Genomic DNA, 22,486 nt, shown 5'->3' with positions numbered 1-22,486 from the left:
CCACCTATACTGGTGAAATGATGCAGAATTACATGATACAACAGCACCTCTTCAGCACTGTAGGTCTTGAGTCATAGCAGATATTCAAGGAAGGAATGAATATTAGCAGATACTGTAAAGACAGTACCATAGCTAAGGTACTTTTGCTGTCTTTGGTGAGCTGTAATGATTACCAAAGTACTTGATGAACAACACTTAGCATGTCTAAAAGACTGAAAGTCTTTAAACAAGAGAAGACTTATCCTGCAAAGAGATGCTCTGTGAATTTATGTTACTTTCCATATGACAGAAAAAAATTTAATATGGAAATAAAAAATCTAAACTCATCTCAGCAGTCTAAGATCAGTTAAAAAAACAGGAATCAACTTGAATCTGGACTGTGCTGTCAACTTAAAATGGCTATGGTGTCAATTGGCTCTGCTTTCTTTACTTCCTCCCTTTGCATATTTGTACACATCGTTGAGAGACCCCCTGAGCCTTCTCTTCTCCAGGCTGAACAGTCCCAGTTTCAGCCTCTCCTCAGATGAGAGATGCTCCAGTCCCTTAACCATCTTTGTGGCCCTTTGCTAGACTCTCTCCAGTATGCCTGTGTCTGTCTCATACTAGGAAGCCCAGAACTGGATACAGCACTCCATGGGTGGCCGCACCAGTGCTGAATAAAAGGGAAGGATCATCTCCCTCAACCTGCTGACAATGCTTCGTCTAATGCAGCCCAGGATGCAATTAGCCTTCTTTGCTGCAAGGGCATTCTGCTGGCTCATGGTCAACTTGGTGCCCACCAGGACTTCCAAGTCCTTTTCTGCAAAGATGCTTTCCAGATGGCTGGCCTCCAGCATATATTGGTGTATGGGGTTGTTTCCCAGGTGCAGGACTTTGCACTTGCCCTCACTGAACTGCGTGAAGTTCCTGTCAGTCCATTTCTCCAGCCTGCTGAGGTCCCTCTGGGTAGCGGCATGATGCTTTGGCATATCAACCACTCCTCCCAGTTTTGTGTCATCAGCAAACCTGCTAGGGGTGCACTCTGCCCCATCGTCCAGATCAGTAATGAAGATGTTGAGCAGGATTGGACTCAGTATTGATACCTGGGGTACACCACTGTTTACTGGCCTTCAACTACATTTTGCACCACTGATCATCACCCTCTAGGCCCAGCCGTTCAGCTAGTTTTCAAACCGCTTCACTATCTGCTCATTCAGCCCATAGTTCACCAGCTTCTTTGTGAGGATATTATGGGAGGCAGTGCCAAAAGCCTTACCAAAGTCTAGGTAGACAATATCCACTGTCCTCTCTTCATCTCCCAAGCCAGTCATTTCATCATAGGTTATATGGGTCGGTTGAGCATGACTTCCCCTTTGTGAATCCATGCTGGCTACTCCCAATCACCTTGTCTTTCATGGGCCAGGGAATAGCTGTCCAAGATTGGTTGATCCATCACCTTCTTGGGGACTGAGGTAAAGTTCACCAGCCTTTAGTTCCCTGGGTCCTCCCTTCCTGCCCTTTTTGAAGGTAGGAGTGATCTAAGGGTGATGCCATTCATCTTGTGCATTAGCTAAGGTGCCCAACAATACTCATTTAAACCATAGCCTTTTAAGCTACTACACTTCTGTAAGTCATGCAGCTGTTACATGCAGAAGATTTACACAGGCAGAGAGAAAGAATTTGGGCTTAATTTCTTCATTCTAAGAGTCTCCAAAATTTTAAAACAGTGCCAGATTCACCCTGCTGGAAGTTCAGGACTGGCTACTTATGTTCATGCAACTGTTGCTGCAGAGTCCTCCTGTGCTACGAGAATTCTTGTCTCTCGAGAACAACAGGATAAAGCAGATGGTACTTTATCCATAAATATTACATAACTTCCTGATTTATTCGTTTCACGAGCCAATAAATGTTTCACGAAATTTTCCTTCTTTCAAAAAAAAAAATAAAAAAAGAAGCCATATTAAAACAAAAAACCCCATTACCAATTCAGCAAACTCAGAAAGTCAACATCTATGAACATTTATGACTGTCTCCTCCTGCACCCATTCTGATCCAGGCCTCTCTTCCCCTTTAAAGGTTTCTAACGTCAAACCAGTTTTTTTTTTCACTAAAAGAAAAACACCTTTGTAAAGAGGTTTTCTGAAACTCCCTTAGTTCTCAAAACATGAAGACTAGGCTGATCAGAGAGGCATTTATATGCCAGATTTTCATCGCATTTATTCTGAATTTTAAGTGAACTGTGTTGTTGGCTGACTGGTGTAAAGTACCTCAGATCTGAAGGCCCTTTAAAAATGGAGAACATGTAACTTTTCTACTTGGATATGCATGAAACTAATGCCAAGGAAGCAGATACAGCTATTGAAGTGTTTTAGTCACTAACACAGCATTTGAGACTTTTACAAGTATTTTATAAAAAGAAAATCACACTGGATATCTCCCTGAAAGATATGCTTTTGTTGACAATTTGAAAGAATAGTAGGAAGGCAAGAAAGGCTGTCCAGTTTCAGATGATGCATGAAATTAGGTGATGTAACAGTTGCCTCTGATCTAAAAATCATGGCTACACAAGTCTAGCTATCCTTAGTATCTTTGGAGATTCAGCTCGTAAAAAATTTCTAATGCAATGTATCAGAATTATCCTGACTTCGAGGAAAAAGCTGCAAATGTGCTCTGCATTCTACTTCTGAAACAAAAAGCTCAGTAAAGCCCACAGGTCCATTCATACACCCAAGTCTCCAGACTTCCTCTTTCCTAGAGGCTCTAGATGGTTCTGAGATAAAAATAAAGGTCATGGTTTTTTGGCATATTGAATACAGGGACAGGTAAAACACTGCCAGAAGTGATGGCAAGAAACTACCCCATCCTATCAACCAATATGGATGGACTAGACAACCTAGGAAAACTATCCCAGTAGTAGTTCCTAAGTTGTACTGAAAATCATTTTCAGTTGTACTGAAAATCATTAAAATACCTATGTCATCATATTGTTCAGCTACAATCTCCAGTCCACAAATGAGCAGAAAAATAAACACAGAAAAATACTTAAGCTGCATCAGTCAAATGCAGATAAGACAGATATTATCTGGTTGACTACAACTTTCCCTATTTACATTTTACAAATTAGCAATTATATGTTCAAATGCTGCTTCTTAGATATAAGATAATAAATACTATGGTGGCTTTCTACCACCAGCAGGGAAAGATTTGCTAACTGAATTGTTAACTGATACTATCTTTATCTTTTACTAAAGTTTTCCAAAGTTGCTTTCGTGGACAACAGACATGAGGAATCTAGTTACTGTTGACTGAGGCATCTTAGGATCTAATGAAATATTCATTGGTTTCACATTATTGATATTTTTGAAAAATCCACGAGAAAGTTTGTGCATATATTAGCTTACTAGTAATATTTGAAAATTTTGCTCTAGAAGATCTAAACATAAGAATTTGGCATGCATTGGACAGCCAGCTAATCACATTTAAACTACCTGGCACTGGCTAATAATACCTCAAATAAACTGCATAATTTCCATTCACTTCAATAGCTGTATCTGCTTCCTTGGCATTAGTTTCATGCATATCCAAGTAGAAAAGTTACACGTTCTCCATTTTTAAAGGGCCTTCAGATCTGAGGTACTTTACACCAGTCAGCCAACAACACAGTTCACTTAAAATTCAGAATAAATGCGATGAAAATCTGGCATATAAATGCCTCTCTGATCTGATCATTCCGGGAAGATATAATGCACTGTTTCCCATCCCACCTGAGCCAAAAACCTATGTCAGTTTTGAGTTAGTTTTCTCTTCTTTTATTATTATTATCAGAAAGTTGCTTTCAGCCCAGGCAATTTTTGTCCTTTATCTTTCCTTCTTTTCCTATCTCCGACTTCTTCACAGTAAGTTTCCCTGCCAAGCAGTGTTAAAGTACCAGATTAGTTACCTTTGTAAATAAATTGTGTCAGGACTAGAAGCAACAACCTTGAATTTGCAGAAGACACCAAATAATCACAATCACTCATGCCTAAGCATGCTCCAAGGATGTAAGCAGGCTTCTAAAAGACTCTCCTTCCAGACTATTTCTTCTTGCTGAGAGCGCTACTGTAGCACAGGGAACCAGATGTGAGAGCACAGACAATGTCTGGCATCTGGCTTAAATGTTTTCCCACTAGTTGCTGGCAGCAAGAAAGTAGATTGATTTAGAAAGCCTAGAAAAAGGGAATGGAGAAAGAGAAGGATAAAATCTGAATGGGCATCAGGAAACCAAAAGAGCCATCAAGGGACAGAAGATCAGTATGGAGCTTTGCCAGCAGGGAAGCAAAATGGGTAAAAGATAAGGCTTCCAGCCCCGCTCCTCATACAAGGTAAAGTGCCAGGGAGAAGTTGTTAAAAGAAGAGAGCACCAAGAGGAGCTGAAGGGAAGAAACAATAGGCATCAGGAGGAAGGACCAAATGGAGGGCTAAAGCAGACAGGACATAACAATGGACCACGGATGGAGTGCAAGAGCATAGTTGTAAGGAACAAGAGTAAGAGGAACATCTTGGGGAATCCAACAGGAGAAGAATGCTTTCTCATCTCCAGAACATATTCTTTGGACCTGGAATTGACCCTAACATATCAGCCTCTCAATATGCCTTTGTGGCCAAACATACCCAGGCAAAGCAAATGGTAAAAATGAATCTTGGTGCTGGTTTGGGTTTTTTTATTCATCAGTGATTCTTGGTATTTTGCTACTACCAGTTGTTCTACTGAGTTGAGTAACAGACTGCATTATGTTCCTGAAGGTCCAAACCCAGCTGATGATCCAGTCTCTCTGTGGTTTTTAAGAAGGAAAATGTGTATTAGGAAACCTTAAAAATGGTTCTGAAGTCAAGTAATTAAGCTGTTTGTGCTATACAAGTCTTATGAGGATTCTTTTCACACAAAGATTATCTACCTTCTCTGATTATTAATCTCTCTTGACACTAGCTTCTTTTTGGTCACCTGCTCCTATCACATTCTCCACTCATGTCAAATATCTCCTTAATTTCCCATATATTTTTCTCTACCATGTCATCTTATTTGTCCTTCAGCTCTGTGCTTACACTGTATCAATTTCTACTTTCTCAGTTATTCCTGTCTCCTGTTTCTCTTGAATGTGCTGCCAAGCTTCCCATTTTAAATTAATCTTGAATTCCCCTTTAGACTTCGCCAGAAATTACTCAGTCCCCTTTAGACTGTATTTGCCTTACAAAAAAGTTAAACAGAGATGAAATTATATATTGTTTCACACTATGTGCACTCATTATACACACAGCCTCCCTCTTCCCATCGGTGTGATGTAACAGATTACAGTGCAAAAAGTCAGTCTAGAAAAAATAATTTTAAAATATTATAGCTGTTACACCTTCAAAAACACATCCTTTACACAATGTCAGATGTAAAATACATTTCATTATATTGTACCTGAAAGTGAGTAAATAGTGTTTTATGGCTTTTTAATGGATGAACTGGCTTGTTTTCACAGATTTACAGACATTTATCTTATCTATAGTTAAAATATATATTAGGACCAAGTTCTGACAGAAAATTAGTTGGCAAACAAAAGCTATGAGCAATGAATTAGTAAGCACTGAATCTTCACAGTTGCATAAATTCCGCAAGGCACTTGAAAAACCAGACATTTATTTTGAAAATGGTTAAGATAAATACCCTAAATTCCTGAAGCATAATTTTTAGATCTTAGGGCCAGAAATAAGACCAAAATTTTCTTTTTTTTTTTTGCCATACAAAAAAATCAAAAAGGCTCAATAGAGCAACCATCTGATCTTCTGTACAAAATAAAGTCTAATTACCAAGCCATCTTTGTGTTTCTGTCAATAAGTAGTATTTAAGTAAGTATTTCTTCCAGAGAGATATCTGGACTGAGTCATATACAATATACTGATTATTCATGTGTCCAGGAAGCAAAACTATCAGTCCTCTGTACTTTGGTGATTTTTCTACGTTTCTGTTTTACACATCCTTTTAAGAATCTGATTACATTTACAGCATATCAGTGACCCTTTATTAATGACTTAAACAGAAATAAATTCCTCCTTGTATTCAAAACTCCTATTTATAAATCCAAATGCTCATAGGTCTTTTGCCACCAGATTTCATACCAGAAGTTCAAACTGAGCTGCTTGCCTTTTGTAAGTTCCACATAGCCTTGAAGCCACAGCTACTCAAAACATATTCCCTTGTTCTGTTTCCATGTTGGTCTGACCAACATCGGTTGTTGGTCTTTCTTATAACTTACAGCCTGCGTCTACACCTTTGGCAACATTAAAATGGACTTAATTTATACAGGCCACATTGAGCAATTGATTAAATTTCTCCAGAGTTTACTTGCCATTTCAACATGAACAAATCTAGTCAGCTATAAATTCTTACGAGAACACTTTTATTGTCAAATCACTACTATACTGATGATCTCTTATTTTCCATTAAATGAATTTCTGGGATGGGGAGGAGGAGCGACATCACACTAACTGGCTCATAGATACCTAGGTCACCTTAAATGACCTTTCCTGAACATGGACATAGTTGTGCTCTTTTGGTTTAGGCACTTACCTGCAATTTTATATTTTGAATTTAAAAAATAAATGTTAAAAGGCTAGAGAGCTTCTTGGTAATTTTTTTAAAGATTTGTCAGCTGATTATCCAATTCATATATGGTAATACAGTACTACTGCAGACAGCTTAGCATCCTCTTGATTCCTAATTGCCTAGAGTTCACCATCTTTATCATGTGATAGGTGAACACATTATTAGAGGCAACGTGACTTTTGCTAGTGTTTTTGCTAGTTTTTAGTGGTTTTGCTTAGCATTTTTTGTAGCATTTGTGGCATTTATTTCATTTTTCTCTCACAGTACATGTTCTTGTTTAAACAATATTTTAATATTCAAACTCCTTTTTAAGAGGGAAGCATAGTAGTTAGCACTGAATGAAAACAAGTTCCAAAAGGCAAAACCAGCCAAAGATACCTGGTTTTAAAGTCCTATCATGTCCAGAGTTGTATTTTTGTTTTCTTTTAAAGTGAAAAAGAATCCTACTGGAATAACTGTCTTTTCAGTTGATGAAAAAGAAGGCCACACTTTCTCTCTGGATCAAATCAAGCATGAAAAGCCTCAGTGAAGACGCTAACGTAGGAGGAAAGGACAAAGGAAAACTCAGTGGGTAGAAACTGGTGTGTTACTTTGTCAACAGCAATGCCAATAAATGAATGTCTGGAAAAGTAACAGGTAAGAGATATGGTGCTTGCTGTCACTGGTGCCTGTCAGCATCAATATGACTGTTACACTACTCAAGAGGGAGCCAAAAACTAATAGACACGGTCATCAGGAGATACATGGCATGCAAGCGGTTACAAAGATCTATTCTTTCTTAGCTTTTATGGCCCTCTACAGGAACATGATCAAGGAGTGAGTTTTAAGAGTGGCTATTACTGCATAATGATGGTATTTTCTATTACTAAAACAGCTTGTCCTTTATTTCAACCAATTTAAAGCACGTTATACCAACAGGCAAACCTACTTCTAATCAGACTTAGAGGAAACAAAATTACAATGAAGTCAGTTTTGCCCTCCTTTCTTCCTTTTCTGGTGCCACGTGGTACCAAGATGCGGCGATAAATTGGGCTAAGTGTCATTGCGAGTCAAGAAAACGTTTAGTACAAGCCTGGTAAACAGAAACTGCACAAGGATTACAATCTGCACTGCAGCGAGCAGTGGCAATGCCCAATATGTGACAATGCCCAATATGTGACAATGCTTTAAAACTCAAGAAAAAAAGATTTTTTTCAGGCTGTGCCCAGTTAAAGACCAGTGAGCTGTTATGACCATTTGTGAATAAGCAGCTCATCTCCTGGCAACAAACTGAAGTCTCATCTTTATTGGATAGGACACACACAATGCTGTTATCTCTTTGAGATTTTAAACCTTTGAAAACTTAATTTAGATAAGCTCCTTCATAGGTACAATCAAGACTTCTGGGAAAACAGTTCACAAAATATATTGTCTTGCTTACTGAAGAACTATACGTTACGTATTTAGGTCAATTATAGGGGATATCCACTGGCATATGTAACAATTTTACTAAGGAGTCTTCCTGAACAGAAGAGATGCTGCCTGTCAGTTTCCTGGAAAGGATTAGTTTGACTATCTGTTAATAGAGTATCAAGTACTTAACAGCCCTTGCTCTCTATTTTAAATGACAGATTGCAGGCTGGATTTATCCACGCGAATTATATTATCATCTTGCCCAGAAAGATATGTCATTTTGATGGTGTTTATAAAGATGAGAAAGACAATCATGTAAAGGAACTGCTTTAAATCTGAGGCTGGCAAAGGTAAACAGAGTAAATCATTAGTCTTTTTTTTATATTGCAAATACCATAAATAACTTTGTTCAACAAAAATAAAACAATAAGCTATGGTTTTTATTGTATTAATAAATCATCAGCAGACAAGAACACTTTGTCATAATGGTGTAAGTGTCCTCCTATCACTATCACACAACAGCCATTAGAATAATATTCACTTTGTTTTCCTTACTTGACATGGTTTCTCAAGCACAGCCATGTACTCTGCCAACAACTGACCCTCTATCCATCTCTGGGCTTCTATATCATTCCACACATTATTGCTGGCAGGAATGTTTTATTTACCATTACCAGTCACACCGGGAGGAGAGTTTTAGTGATATGTGAAGCTACCCTTCATGGGGAAAAAAAAAAAAAATCAAGCAGTCAATAGGTAGCTTGTGCGCTCTCTCCACAGACAAATGCTCTTCACACCAGATAAGATGCTTAGTAACTCTAAAGGCAAGATGGAGTTACTCTTGCACACCTTACAAATCTCTTTATGGACTGCTAGCAAATGAGCTCTAGGCAAAGCACTAATCACTTACTAATCCTCAGTCACTTGGCTTTCTTTACAACCCAGAACATACTCAAGAACTGGAAACAACCCCCAAATCCTGCTGCAAACAGCTGCAGCTGAACTTTTGTGGGGAGGAACCCAGAAGCCCTGGGCTCAATGTTTGGTTTTATTACAGACTTCCTGTAAGATGCCAGTCAAGACAGTTGAATCTGAGTTTTCAGAGATCACTGCTAGCTACAGCATTCCTTTTCCTGGTTCACCTTCCTTCAGGAAATGTGCTGAATTTTCAGAGGCTTTAAGGATTCTAATCTCTAAGTGATGGCCATAGGATCTCAGAGAGCTAATTGCTGAGGAAAGGTACAGTCATACTTCTGTTCACTGAAGCACTCCAAATCCAGTGAATATCTCCAGTATTTTATCCACAAGTCTATCCACTACTCAATTACTGATGTCTGAATTTAGCATGATAACATGTACTCTCACAAGGAGGCTGTAAACTTTCACGAATGAATAGTTATGGGGCACATGGCCAGTATAATTTTGCAGAAGAGATTAAGAATAAATAGAAGGTTCATCTTGGGTGTGTATAAAGATAGGTGTTAGACAAACCTGCCAAGGATCCTGCACAGAAGGTATGAGTGATGACTAGCTCTTCCCCTGTGGTCTGACCTCCGGTTGGGCCTGCATTTCATGCATTTGCAGGGCAGAAGAATACTTCCTAAGCACTTGTGACCTACTGACCATCTCAGATCTGGAACAGAGGAGTGGCTGTAGCACTGTACTACGGTCAGGACGCGCATCTCTTTGGGGGAAGTCCAAAAAAAACCACCTCAGAAGATGTATTCTAACGCCTGTGATACAATTAAAAAAAACCCACAGAAGCAGCATAATCAAAACAAGAAATTACTTCTTGAGGATCAGAAGAAAAACAGGCTTATCCACTGAAACAAAAGCATGTAAATAAAGCCCTCATCACCTTTTGTAGTTAATGTTTGGCATAATCTTAATTGTGTCTTTCTGTATAGATGTCACGTTTAAAATCATTCAAATAAAAATTTCAGTTAGATACGTTCTCAACTGCCCTGAGTTATTCAGGCTGAAAGAATCAAGCTTCCCAAAGGCAAAGCTCCGAAAGACAGGGAAAACCCACATGTTTAAAGGATCCATCTTAACTTGGATAAAATCTAGGTACCTGAAAGAAAGTCTGCAGTGAAACAAAAGAAATCCATGTAACACCATTGTCTTCTGAATCTCTTAGTCTGGGTTAACCACATCTCTTCAGCCTCCTGACAGCGATCTGCATTTTGCACCCTGCCTTCTCCTACCTGGAGCCACAGATGCTTCAGCAAGCTCCTGGATATGCTTTTTCCAGTTATTTTCTCTGCACATTAAGAAGATTTTGTTTCCTGCTCTCAGTATATGCAGGATCTTGCTCAACTCCTCACACACACGAGAGAGGAGAAAATAAAGCATGCTGGGAACACACAGGGGAAGCACCAAAAGGGTTAACCAAGGCTGAAAGTTTCTCAAGGTACTACAAATAGAAGTAAGATTTATTAGTGAAAGTCTAATATCAAAGGACTTCAAAGGACTTCATCTTCCAATTCACACAGCCATGGGAAGGAGGAAGCTGCTATTTGAAGGAGTTCACTGACATCCCCCCTCTCTGAGTGACACCAAGCACCAGAAGGCATCCATGAGCAATGAGGGCTTGCCACCATGGTGAGCCACAGTTGTCACAGACAAAGCTGGGGCTGTAGCTATGGGGAAGGGGTAGACTTGACATGTAGAAGGCAGGAGACCCCTTCCTCAGTTTGGGAGAAACAGATAACTCTGTAATGATCAATGGATGGGGCTCATTTCTGCTTGGCTAGGACTTGCTATGTAACAAGGAAGTATGCTGAGTCACTCTGGAAAGAAACTGTCTTGAAGCAAGGAATGAGTAAGAAGGGGTCCCACAGCATGGACAATAGCTGGAAGATGGCAGCACTGCTTCTTCCCCTCCCACTGCTCTTGTTTCTTCTGCAAATCACACTCAAAGTTACCCCAGAGATGGGGTCCTGGTCCCTTCTCACTGGGCACACTTCCTGAAAAGCAGTCATAGCCAACCCTGCTAGTTCCAGTCTTATCAGAAATTCACCTTTGCAGCCTTATGTCATCTTCCTTCCTTTTTTGGGGAAGACAATGGTGATGGCAAGAGCCTCATCATTCGAATTTCCTCAGAGTGAAAGGGCAACTGCAACTTCTTTGAGAACTCCAGACTCTAGTATTATTAACCCTCAGGGGAGATGTCACAGTATCCAGAGACAGTGGACATGCCTATGATTGGGATCACTATTCCTGTAGATTTGCTCAAAAATTTGGACTTATCTATTATTCAAGAAGTTGGACAGACATTTGACATGTAATGAGTATCACGTTCATTCTAGCAGTGAGTATAGTCACTGCCAGAGGCTATTGGGCAGGAGCCACAGAGGAGAAGTGACAGCAATTCATCAAATATAACTGTAAAAAAAAAATCAGAGTATTCTGAACACACAGCAATCAACTATGGTATCTTCTTTGTTTGTGAAAACATAGCAACACTGTCCTTTATCTTGCTTATCCCTTTATTGCTCCTATGATCATTTAGTGTGTTTAATTACAAGATTATTCTGCACATATGCACCACTTGGGATCTACAGCTGTCTCTCTCCTTCCTTGAAGTCCCATTTGGAGAGGAGAAGTTTCATTTACAGTGTCTTCACAAAGGCTTGGAAGGGAAGAAACTGCTCTGAGCAGGGTTCAGCATCTTCACTGCTGTTTTTTGGATGGTTTTCAGAAATGAGGAACAATGGGCCTGGATCCTGAAAGATGCTCTAGGAATCTCCATCTGCGTTTATGAGCTCAAAGAAGTTCACATAGTCAATATGAAGAACTGCAGCTTGTTTCTGCTGGCATTAGTGGTCTATGATGTCTTCCTTGTACTTACCATTCCTTCACTGACCAGGTGTGGGAACAGCATAATGGAAATTACAGCTCTTGGACCATTTGATTCAGCACACCACAAGAAAATCCCATTTCTGCTGAAGATGCCAGTATGGTACCCTACATCAGCTGCTGACAGACCTTTTACTGTTCTAGGCCTTGAGGACATTGTAATTCCTGGTCTCCTGGTAGCCTATTCTCAGAGATTTGACATTCAGGCACACTCATTGTGGATCTATTTTATAACTTCTACTGCAGCTTATAGCTGTGATCTGTTGACAAGCTTTATTGTTTCAGTATTAATGCAGAGAGATCAGCCAGCTCTTTTCCACTTGGTGCCAGTCATTCTTCTGCTTGCCTGGTTGTTGCTTTTTTGTGCCAGGAGTTGAGAACATCTTGGACAGGCAGTGATTTTACAAAGCAGCCCCTCCTGTCCTCCCTCAGAAATCAGTACCAGCTACCCCAAGGCCCAAAAAGACCCAGATCCATAAGTATGACTGAGAAGTGGAAGAAGATATAATCATATACCCAATAAAGACTAGTTAGATAATTTGAGTTAAAAAAAACCAAATTTACCAATACCAACATACATAGTGAAGAGAAAGACTCATGTTACCCAGAGAAAAAGCAAGCACCAAACATGACTGATCTTGAACAGAATTTTAAATCAGCAAACTGAATAGACACCATGGGAGACGAAAAAATTCCACAGCCACATCCTGAGAAACCAGCTATACAATATGGCTGATTTCCAGGTAACAGAGGAACCTCCCTGAAAACAGACTTGAAAAGATTGTATGAATAGACAGCTCCAATCTAATAATAAAAGCATAACTTGTAATAGCATCCTTTTTTGTGAAATGCAAGTGCTTTATCTTGTTCTGATCTCTGTGTATACATGATACTCTTTCATTAAGCATTTCTATCCTGATGCTATTACATAACAATAGAGTGATATCAAAATATTATATTTGATCAGTGTTGGATAAGAAGATGACCATAAAGAACACAAAACATTCTTATACAGTAAGTCTAGGGAATTAACTTAGAATAAACATAAAGGAACACACTATTCTAGGGAAAATGCTAAACAACGCCTTGATAGATATCATTGAAAACTATAAAACACATTGATTCATAACTAAAGACAACAATGATATTTGTGTCAGGATGATGCAATGAGAGAAAATAAATAGTTGAGCCCTCCACCCCAAATGTTGATTTGTTTTGTTTTACATTGGCGGGGGGCAGGGGGAAGGGTAATTTTTGGGTTTGGTTTTGGTTTTTTTTGTTTGGTTTGGGGTGGGTTTTTTCTTTTTGAATTCATGTAAGGCTGCTTTTCATCCTAAGATGTCATACTCCATGTTTACTACAAAGTAGGCATACAGAACATTTAATATAACAGAAATAAGTAGAAATTATCAATTATATCAGTTGCCCCCCCCCCCCCCGCCTCCCCCCAGCATAATGAAGACCATGTCTAGTTCCTACAGAAGTTAAAGGATTGTGCAGAGATTACTGAGAAAGTTTGGCTTAATTTAGGTAAGTTACTATCTATTTTACCTCCAGTATGTAAATTCGGCCTGTTAATGCCATTTGACAGACAGAAAAGAGGAAGTATAGTGGTGCCTGTGAACTCAGAAGGTAGAAAACTTGTAGTTCACACCTTAACTACATGATCATGCTTCCTTTTTGATCAAAATACAAAATGTGAAAATTGTATCCATTCTATCATAACCTGAGATAGAGAAAAAGAGTGCCTAGTTCTCACAGTATGGCTCCCAGCCACTTTCTCCTAAGCAACTCTCCTAAACTCTCTAATTCCGAAAATATTTAATTAGTAGCTGCTGATTGTATATGGGCACAATGAATTTTGCACTTCCTATTTAGAGATTTGGTACTTAGAGATTCTGCCTATTAACGTACAGCTTAATAAGGAATAATGATTAGTGAAGTAAAAACTTTGCATAGATTGCTCAGTGGAAACTGAGAAGAAACCTCTGGCATACAGCAAATACAAGAGCACCTGCCTGGACATACAACACTCCCGGGAGATGTCACACTTTTTTCTTCTGCTTTTCATCAAGCCTCTTTTTCTTTCTTTAGTTTGACAGTATAATTTAAAAAAAAATTCCAGTATGCACTATACCCCACTTGTACCAGGGACCCCAGTACAGTGTCCAGCTCTGGGGACCCCAGTACAGTGTCCAGCTCTGGGGACCCCAGTACAAGACAGACATGTACCTGTATAAGCAAGGACAGAGGAGGGTCACAAAAATGATCAGAATGCTGGAGCACCTCTCCTATGAAGACAGGCTGAGAGAGTTGGGGTGTCCAGCCTGCAGAAGAGAAGGCTCCAGGGAGACCTTATAGCAGCCCTTCAATATACAAAGAGGACTTATAAGAAAGATGGAGAGAGACTTTTTACCAGGGCATGTAGTGACAGAAGAGGAGGCAACAGTTTTAAATGGAAAGAAGGTAGGTTTAGACTTGATATAAGGAAGAAATTTTTTATAATGAGGGTGGTGAGGCACTGGAACAGGTTGCCCAGAGAAGTTGTGGATGTCCCATTATTGGAAGTGTTCAAAGTCAGATTGGATGGGACTTTGAGCAACCTGGTCTATTGAAAGATGTCCTTGCCCATGGTAGGGGGTTGGACTAGATGATCTTTAAAGATCCCTTCCAACTCAAACAATTCTATGATTCTATATTCCACTATTTTAGCATATAGTCATTATATATTTCAATAATGTACTTTGGAGAAAAGCCACAGGCTCAAAAACTCAAAAAAACCCCCAAGAATCTCAGAAGCAATGACAGATTGGGACCTCATTCCTATGTGGAAAAATAACCACCAAACAACAACTCCTGGCCTCCCAGATTGCAGACCTACCACCCCTGCCACCAGATAAACCTCAGTGTTGTTTCAACTTGAGAAGACTGAAAGGGAACACATGGGCAAGATTTTCCACTGTATCAAGTTTCACAGGCATATCTTGATTTTCTTCTATTCAGAAGGAATTCTGACATTGAAAAATGGAGAAAGATGGTGATTTTCCCCAAATCGGGAGAGCCATCTGTTAGAGAAACAATTTTGTCTCTTTACATCAACAGAAAGGTATGGGGAGGCAACACAACCAAGACATTCAGCTGGAGGGACATGAAAACACGTCCTCCTCAAACTTTAGCTTTATGTGCTCATCACTCAAGGAAGTCCAGCAGAAGTTTCCACATGTAATAGGTTGAGGAGTTAAAAAATTCACAAGGTCATGTTTCACAAAGGCCTGTGAATCAACACCGGACAGGAAAAGCCAACAGCATTTTAAGTCAAATTGGCAGTTGCTAAAAATGGCAGCTTTTTTTGGGTTGTAAAGGAGATATTTCATTACTCCCCCAACCACTGCAGTGAGCAAGAGGGAACTGTTACTGAAAAAAGGGACAGCAATACACACAATCTTAATATGAACGATTTAAAATTTCACCATCAACTGTCACCAGCATCATTAAAACCATTATCACAGCTGATGGTCCTATAAGCAAGACCAGTAACATGATAGCTGAAATATACCATGGAGACCACAGTCATGCCACTAGTCGAGCTAAATAATTTTTTTAAATTAGCATGTTTCTAATAAAAGCAGTAAACAGGACAATTTTATCTAAATTAACAGCCAGGTGTATTTAAAAAACTATGATCAACATCTAGCATTATGACTCATAATCAGATAAAATCCTATCAAGCACAATTACTCTCTCCACACAAAAGGGCAAAAGCACACAGATAAACCATGCTGACTATCAAATTCTCTAAATGCGGCCTCTTAAAGATGACTGAACTTCCACAGCTGATGCTGAGTCCTGGACACTTTGTTTTATGGTTGTTACCACAGCATCTTTAACAGCACTAAGTGACAGGAGTCAAAATAAAATAAAAATGATTTTTATAACTTTTACCAAACAACAGTAACTTGCATTGCTGACCTAAGCAGAATTTATATAAATTAAATGGGGAAAGCCAGAATTAATTCCAAGCAGCCCATTCCTTGTATTGATCCTATTTTTCAATACATCAAACAAGACATGAAAAAGTATGGAATTTAGTATGATAACCTTTTAAATCAGTATCCAGCAACAGTCTGAGGGAAGTAGAGGCTTGGAGGAAGGGAGATGGGGATTGGAATATCAAGAAGATATGGGAAGGGAATATGAGCAAGTAAATGATAGCTTGAAGAACAAAGGAAGGATCTACCAGTAGATAGAGACTCCCTTAGAGGCATAAGCCCATATGCACGTTCACTACCTGATCAGACAAAATATCCAAACACTTGAAATCAGCCACTGCTAAGACAGGCAAGCCTAAGAAGTGTCTCCTCACACATCTGAATGCAGTAAAAAAAAAAAAAAAAAAAGAAAAAAAAGATATTAAGCATGCCCCAATCCTGAGCCAAGGTAATACTTTCTCTTCTTTGGAACAGAAGAGAGAAGACCAGATTGGAAAGCACATCTCAAAACAAACTTGTTTCCAACTCCAAGGAGTTATCAGAGGTAGGTGTCTCTCTCCTGGGCTCAATTACTGAACAGCCTCAAGTTCCCTTGCTTGTCTTATCCACACTGACAAACTGCAGAGAAACCATCCAACTTGACAAATGAAGTAGTCTATCAGGTACCAGAAGCAGTCCTATCTGTCATACTACTTTGAAAGAAATGCAGCCCGAACACTTTTTTTCTAGGAGTAGTTCTTTTGGAAAATAAAGATAATACATATGAACACTTGACAGGAGTAATCTTCTACCACAAGATATGACACATTTAAAGTCCATTGGAGAGACCGATGCCATAAAAATACCTTTAAAAATAAAAGAGTCAGCCCAGTGGCCAAAATTTAGGAAACACAGAGGGTAAAAGCTTTCTAAGAAGGAAAGAAATAAAATGTGTTGATAAAAACCTCTTTAAAAAAGGAGCTTGTTCTGACTCTACTGAACAGAAGCAACTAAAAGGAAAAGGAAAATACTCAGCTTTACAAATACATGCAAAGCATGTGTTTTGGCAGTGTTCAGCTGCACCCATCTGCATAATGGGACAAAAAAATTCTTGTTAAGGTACTTGTGCACAGGTGTGGTATTGATCCATACAAGCAATCCAGCTACCAATGAGTGATCTTTGCTCTTTCTCTGAGGTTTTTCATCATGACAGTAGATGACTCCAAGGAGCATGCTCCAGTTTAAGTTACCCAGAGACAGGAGCAATATTCCTAGCTGAAAAGATGAGTACAGTCCCACGATACTTGAAGGCTTCAGTGATCACATAGTACTTCATGTGATCTCAGCTCCGAGCTCAGAAACACAGATTTCTGGAAAGGAAGCATCCTTAAACATGCTGCTGAGGTCACCTGCACTACAGTGGGAACTACTATGACTACTACTAACGCTCCAGCTTAGCTACTTTAGCTACTCCTTGGCACAAGTCGAGAAACACACACAGGTCAGACTGCTCTCCATGAAACTTCTTTGCTACAGAAATAAAAACACAAGCAAGGAAAACTGCTTATGTTTTACAGCAGAAGAAATCTTCTGTCCTGGGGGCCTTCAAAAGAAAACTGGTAGGTTAATATTGCTGACCTGTATGAAATTCAGAAGCTGCCTCAAGTTAATATTTGAGTTGATCAACTCAGTGATTTTTAATGCTTCTTCTGTTAGGACAACAGTGTAAACTAACAGCTTGAATTTCACCAGTACTCCAAGACAAGCGATAGCTGCTACAAAGGCTGTCTTCCTGAAGAGGTGCCACAGCAAACAATGTAAAAGGCTGACTTGGAACACCAGGGAATAGGATCATTCCCTCAGGGTAAAATCCTTACTGACCTGTGAGAAAACTCTGATGGAAGACCTAAGTCTGACAGATTCTGGAGGCAGAAAAAGGCTCACTGCCACAAATCTTCAGTTGTTACAAAGGAAAGAGAGGGGCAAAATTCTGTACTTCACCTTTCCTTTGGGCCTCCTGTTACAGACCACATAAATCAGTGCAGCAGCTGAACCCTCTGCAGGAGGAGGGCTTGGAGAACATGGACAATAAAGAAGGTGAAGCAGTAGTACTTGATCAAAAACAAACTAGCAATTTCTTTCAAGATATACACTGGTTTTGTGCTTTGCCATTAAGCTCTTCCAAAGGAGGAGACACTTCTACAAAAGAAAATTCACAGATCCCAGGGTGATGCCAAAGACCTAAAAAGTCAACAAATATAGGGTTTCTCCTAGTTATTTTTTGGGCTGCGGGCTTAAAATCCCTGATTACTTATTGATATGTATGTGGTAATCCCCTAAACAAAGGGGGAAGATATGTATGAACACCTGAAAGTGTAGCAAACCTTAAGCCATGAAATATGGCTGGAAGTCTGTTTTAGGTAGTAGACTACAGAAAGGCCATTAAAAAAAGGATAAAAGCAAACAAGTCAAAGACATAGGCAATAGATCAAAAGACAGCTAGCTGATAAGACATGAAAAGAGCTATGACAAACTGTACAGTGGGTCAGGCTCCAGCCTTAAAGTATGTGAAGGAAGAGGTCACAGCAATGTTACTGCTAGACCAAAGTAGTCCATGGTTGCAAGTCTTTGGGTATATGCGTCCTTTCAATCTAAGCATGCCTTTGGTTAAGCGCTCAGAAGTACAAGTCTCTGTTTTTTTTTTTTAATAGAAGTTTCAGAAGTGGGATGAAATTGGCTTGATATTTGTCTGTTTATCGCTGAGAAAACGGTAAGAAGATTGTGTAGTGCTTTTGTGAAGCAAACCTACAGCCTTGTAGGACAAGTGGCAAAACTATTATTTCTACCTTCATGATGTTACAGAATATCAAAACAAGTTATTGTTGGCATAAGAAGCTAGTGACTTGACATTTCAGACTGATGTTTACTTGAATGGTTATCTTTGGAAACATCTTGATAAAAGCAGCACTTCAAAGCTCTAACAAAGGGTCTTAAATTGACTGAGACCTGCACAGAAACAAGCTGTAAAGATTCCATACTCTAAGAATTTGGTTACTTTGTACAACTTGCCACTGTAAAATTAGTTTGCAAACTACTGATAAACCAAGGTTCTAGAAAATTCTTCATATGCAACATTTGCTAGAAGACATTAAATTGCCCAGGCACCTTCCAATCTCCTTACCTCTTGTCCTGAAAGGTAGTATGCTGCTAGAAGACCACCAATGAAGCGAATATTGACCTCAAAAACAGACACTTCGGAATTCTAGAACAGGAAGAAAGAGTCCGTAATTAACCAACTCCCTAATCAAAGAAGAAGAAAAAAAATCATCCAGGCAGAGGCAAGTACATATCCTAAACCAATATGCATGCAAGGGTTTGTACTGTTTCAGTATTTAGATCCCTACTGAAATTCCTGTGCACATCTTCATGACACCAACTGATAATTCTAGTTACAGCTTCAACTGATTTTTACAAAAAATCAAATTATTTTTTCTCCTGTTCTCTAACCATATTTATCACCACAAAGTGCAATTAAATTTCTTTGGGGATGGTGGGAAAGGCGGCGAGGCCTGCACATTTCCATAATTCAGCATCTTTTCTCTTACGTTTAAGTATAATACCAAACCTTCTGGGTTTACACTATAAAGTAGAATAATAATTAGAGAACTCCTGTAATGTGCTTTCTTAACCTGAACTACCAATGTGCAATCTCAAGTTCAGAGTTCCATTTTAACACAGTGTCTGTCTAAGAATAGCCTTTATGTATTTAATGTTACAAGAAGTACTGCAAGACCACTGAGAAACTCAAGAGAATGAATCATTTTGCTGTCTTCCGCAATATTAATATCCTTGGGCTAAATTCACCAGTATGTTTTGACTCATTTAACTCATTGAACTTTAAGAGGAACTAGCTAGTTTTAACATCTTTCTGCCTCCCTCTGTGCCCCATTCACTCCTTTGCCTGCATATACTCTGTCTTCCCCATAAACTTTTCTTCATTCAACCCATTAGACATGTAGTTTTATTAAAAGATTTTGAAGTAAGGGAGCCTTTCCTTTTACCCAGAAAAGTCACTAGAATGTATGCTGTACAAGTAGACCCACCACTCGGCACACAGTTGAAGTGGTCTATATAGGTGTATCTCTCCTTTCACACTATTTCTATGGCACCTGCGATTGTATCATGCATTTCACTTGTATCCAAAATAAATGCCTTTTGCACATATTACTTATTTCAAAAAGATTATATGAATACTTCAACGATTTCCTCAAATATCACTGATGATTAAGAGTCTACAGTTTGAAATACTCCCAATTATAGGTTTGTAATAAAAGATGTATTTTTATTCACATACAGGTGATGCAAGAGAAACATCAATAATGCGGTGTCTGATTCCACTTAATACCTATTAAAGTCATACACAAGCAATGGTATAGTGTAGAGTTAAACCGATGATTTCCCCAGTAAAAGAATCTAAGAGGAACCAATTTATGTATTTATTTATAAACTTCAAACCATCTAAGGAAATTAATCAAGTCTAGTGTATATATAAGACAACTCATTAACCTTCAGAAATGTTTTTCGATACATAGGAAGCTGTAATTGAACCTCAGTGGGTCATGTAAATTTCTTCCACCCAAATCACAAATTCGCAGAATTAATCTAGATCAAGATTGCCTCAGATCAGACAAAAGTTATGGGAGTAATTCAGTTCCCTCTCACGAAGGTACCATTATGTCTGTACTGTCTCTGATATATTTAGGGTTTTCAGTTTTAGGCTGAATAATTATCTAGCACTAACTGAAAAAAGCAGAGTAGTTCTTTAATGTTTGCCAGAGTGTCAATGTTTAAAACAAAAGGAAAAACCCCAAACGAACAATTTCTGAAATGTGGGATATAATATAAAACATCAGTAAGCATCTGCTCATTTCTGAACTGTATGCCTACTTTTCATTTTGTGCATTACTGAATGAGAAAACATTTTTGGAACCATAGGGCAAGTCTAAGAATTGAAATACAAATTTGTCACAGAATCTGTGACAGTCCCAAAATTAGTAATAAGAACATTAATCAGTAAGGATATAATAGAGCCATTTCTTCCATTTAACGCTTCCAAACTCTGTGCACACAAAGAATGTCAGATGCTGTATGACCAGCTGGGAAATTCTTCTGATGGTTTGCCTACAGGTTCTGAATCTAAGCCCACTCAAGTGGCATTCACGACGTTAAAACATCTTAAGGACATGGGAGAAGACAACATTGTATTGTTATACACCATGGTTTGGGGGAAAATTGTCTTTCACAGTTCAGTTATTTCCACCTATCAGCTAGTAAAGCCTCATTTTTCTGCATTCACTTGTTTGAGGCCCTGTTTGTTCTCACTGACCACTTTCCCTTTCTTCCATTATCCAATTATAATTTGTGCTTTGAAAATACAATATACAGATGTATCTTTACTTATAATTACAGTGTGAAAGGGTTGATTGGTTGTTTTTCAAAATGCATAAAGTTATAAACACAGAGAACTTCAATAAAGCTTATATCTGAACTTCTGATACTTTGAATCATAACGTTTTTAAGTTCCAGCTGAAAGACCTCTTCTGTCTCCCCCCCCGCCGAGAGGAACACTGTGAAAAGGACTAGAGAAATATTAGGGCAAGCTCTACTCACCACACTGAAATCAAGATTTTTGTCAATCCACTCTTGTCCTTCTCTGAATTCATCGTGAAGCCCCATGATATAAAGAGTATCCAATGCATCTACTATGGTAGCACCCATTTGTGAGTTTCCTACACACAAAAAGAAGGATTTCTATTACAAGTGAGTATTTAATTACTTTTCTTAAACATCACAAGCATGAGACAACAACCCAATCAGTAGCAAGACAAAGTTACTACAAAGATGAGAGCACAAAGAATAATCAAAATGAGCAAGTAGTAATTACATAAGACAATCACACTTCTCTTTTAAAGCATCAGTTCTCCAGCACAGTTTGGCTTCTGGGGAGAAAAGCCGCCTAAAGATAGGAAAAAAAGCCCTCTCATCTGCTTTACTAACCTGAATATGAACAACTGTACTTTGACACACACACACACACACACAAAAAAAAGACATTCAGCTTCAAAAAGCTATTAGGCATTATAGGGCAGAAGTGTTAAAAAAACACATATGCAAGATAAAGCAACCTGTATTAGCAGTAATGCCTTGCATTTCCCAACATTTTCTACTGAAATGTTCAAAGTTTTGCAATTCTGGAAGCTACCTAGTCATGGAAAACATGGACTGATGAGCAGGGATGCCCTGGCTTGGCTTGACTGCAGCCCCAAGATGTTCAGGTCGCTCTGCAGGGACCCACACTATGAGGTGCTACAGATTCCCCAATTGTCACCATTGAAAGTGGAGCATTTAACGCCAAATAAAAATCAATGGTGCTTTTACCCTAAAATGCCATTCACTTGAAACAGCAGCAATTTAAAGTCGATTGATAAGCGACTGACTTATTGGTTTGTAAAAGGGAGCCGGGATGAAGAGGAGGTGAGGCACTGACCATGATAGCCTTGACTTCCTTAGGCCAGCGCAACCTAAGCCGGTGCCTTTATTAGGCAGAGGTCTTTGTTTCTAGAGGAAATTACCCTGGGTTTATTTATTTTCACGGAGC

General features: G+C 39.0%; 1 protein-coding gene across 2 annotated transcripts in view; it reads right to left on the bottom strand.

Moving 5' to 3' along the window:
* The window catches only part of MAN1A2 (mannosidase alpha class 1A member 2), a 163,621-nt gene that overhangs the window by 68,855 nt on the left and 72,280 nt on the right, over window positions 1-22,486 (bottom strand). For both annotated transcript variants that reach the window (XM_054813961.1, XM_054813962.1), the window contains exons 4-5: window positions 21,499-21,617; window positions 19,010-19,090 (exon numbers count right to left, since the gene is read on the bottom strand). In XM_054813961.1, the coding sequence (XP_054669936.1) occupies window positions 19,010-19,090; window positions 21,499-21,617 (200 nt within the window). The remainder of the gene's footprint in view (window positions 1-19,009; window positions 19,091-21,498; window positions 21,618-22,486) is intronic.

Source organism: Grus americana, chromosome 1 (assembly GCF_028858705.1).
Source record: "Grus americana isolate bGruAme1 chromosome 1, bGruAme1.mat, whole genome shotgun sequence".
NCBI classification, from domain to species: domain Eukaryota; kingdom Metazoa; phylum Chordata; class Aves; order Gruiformes; family Gruidae; genus Grus; species Grus americana.
The sequence above is the reverse complement of the archived record's forward strand: the minus strand, read 5'-3'. Positions and strand labels throughout refer to the sequence as shown.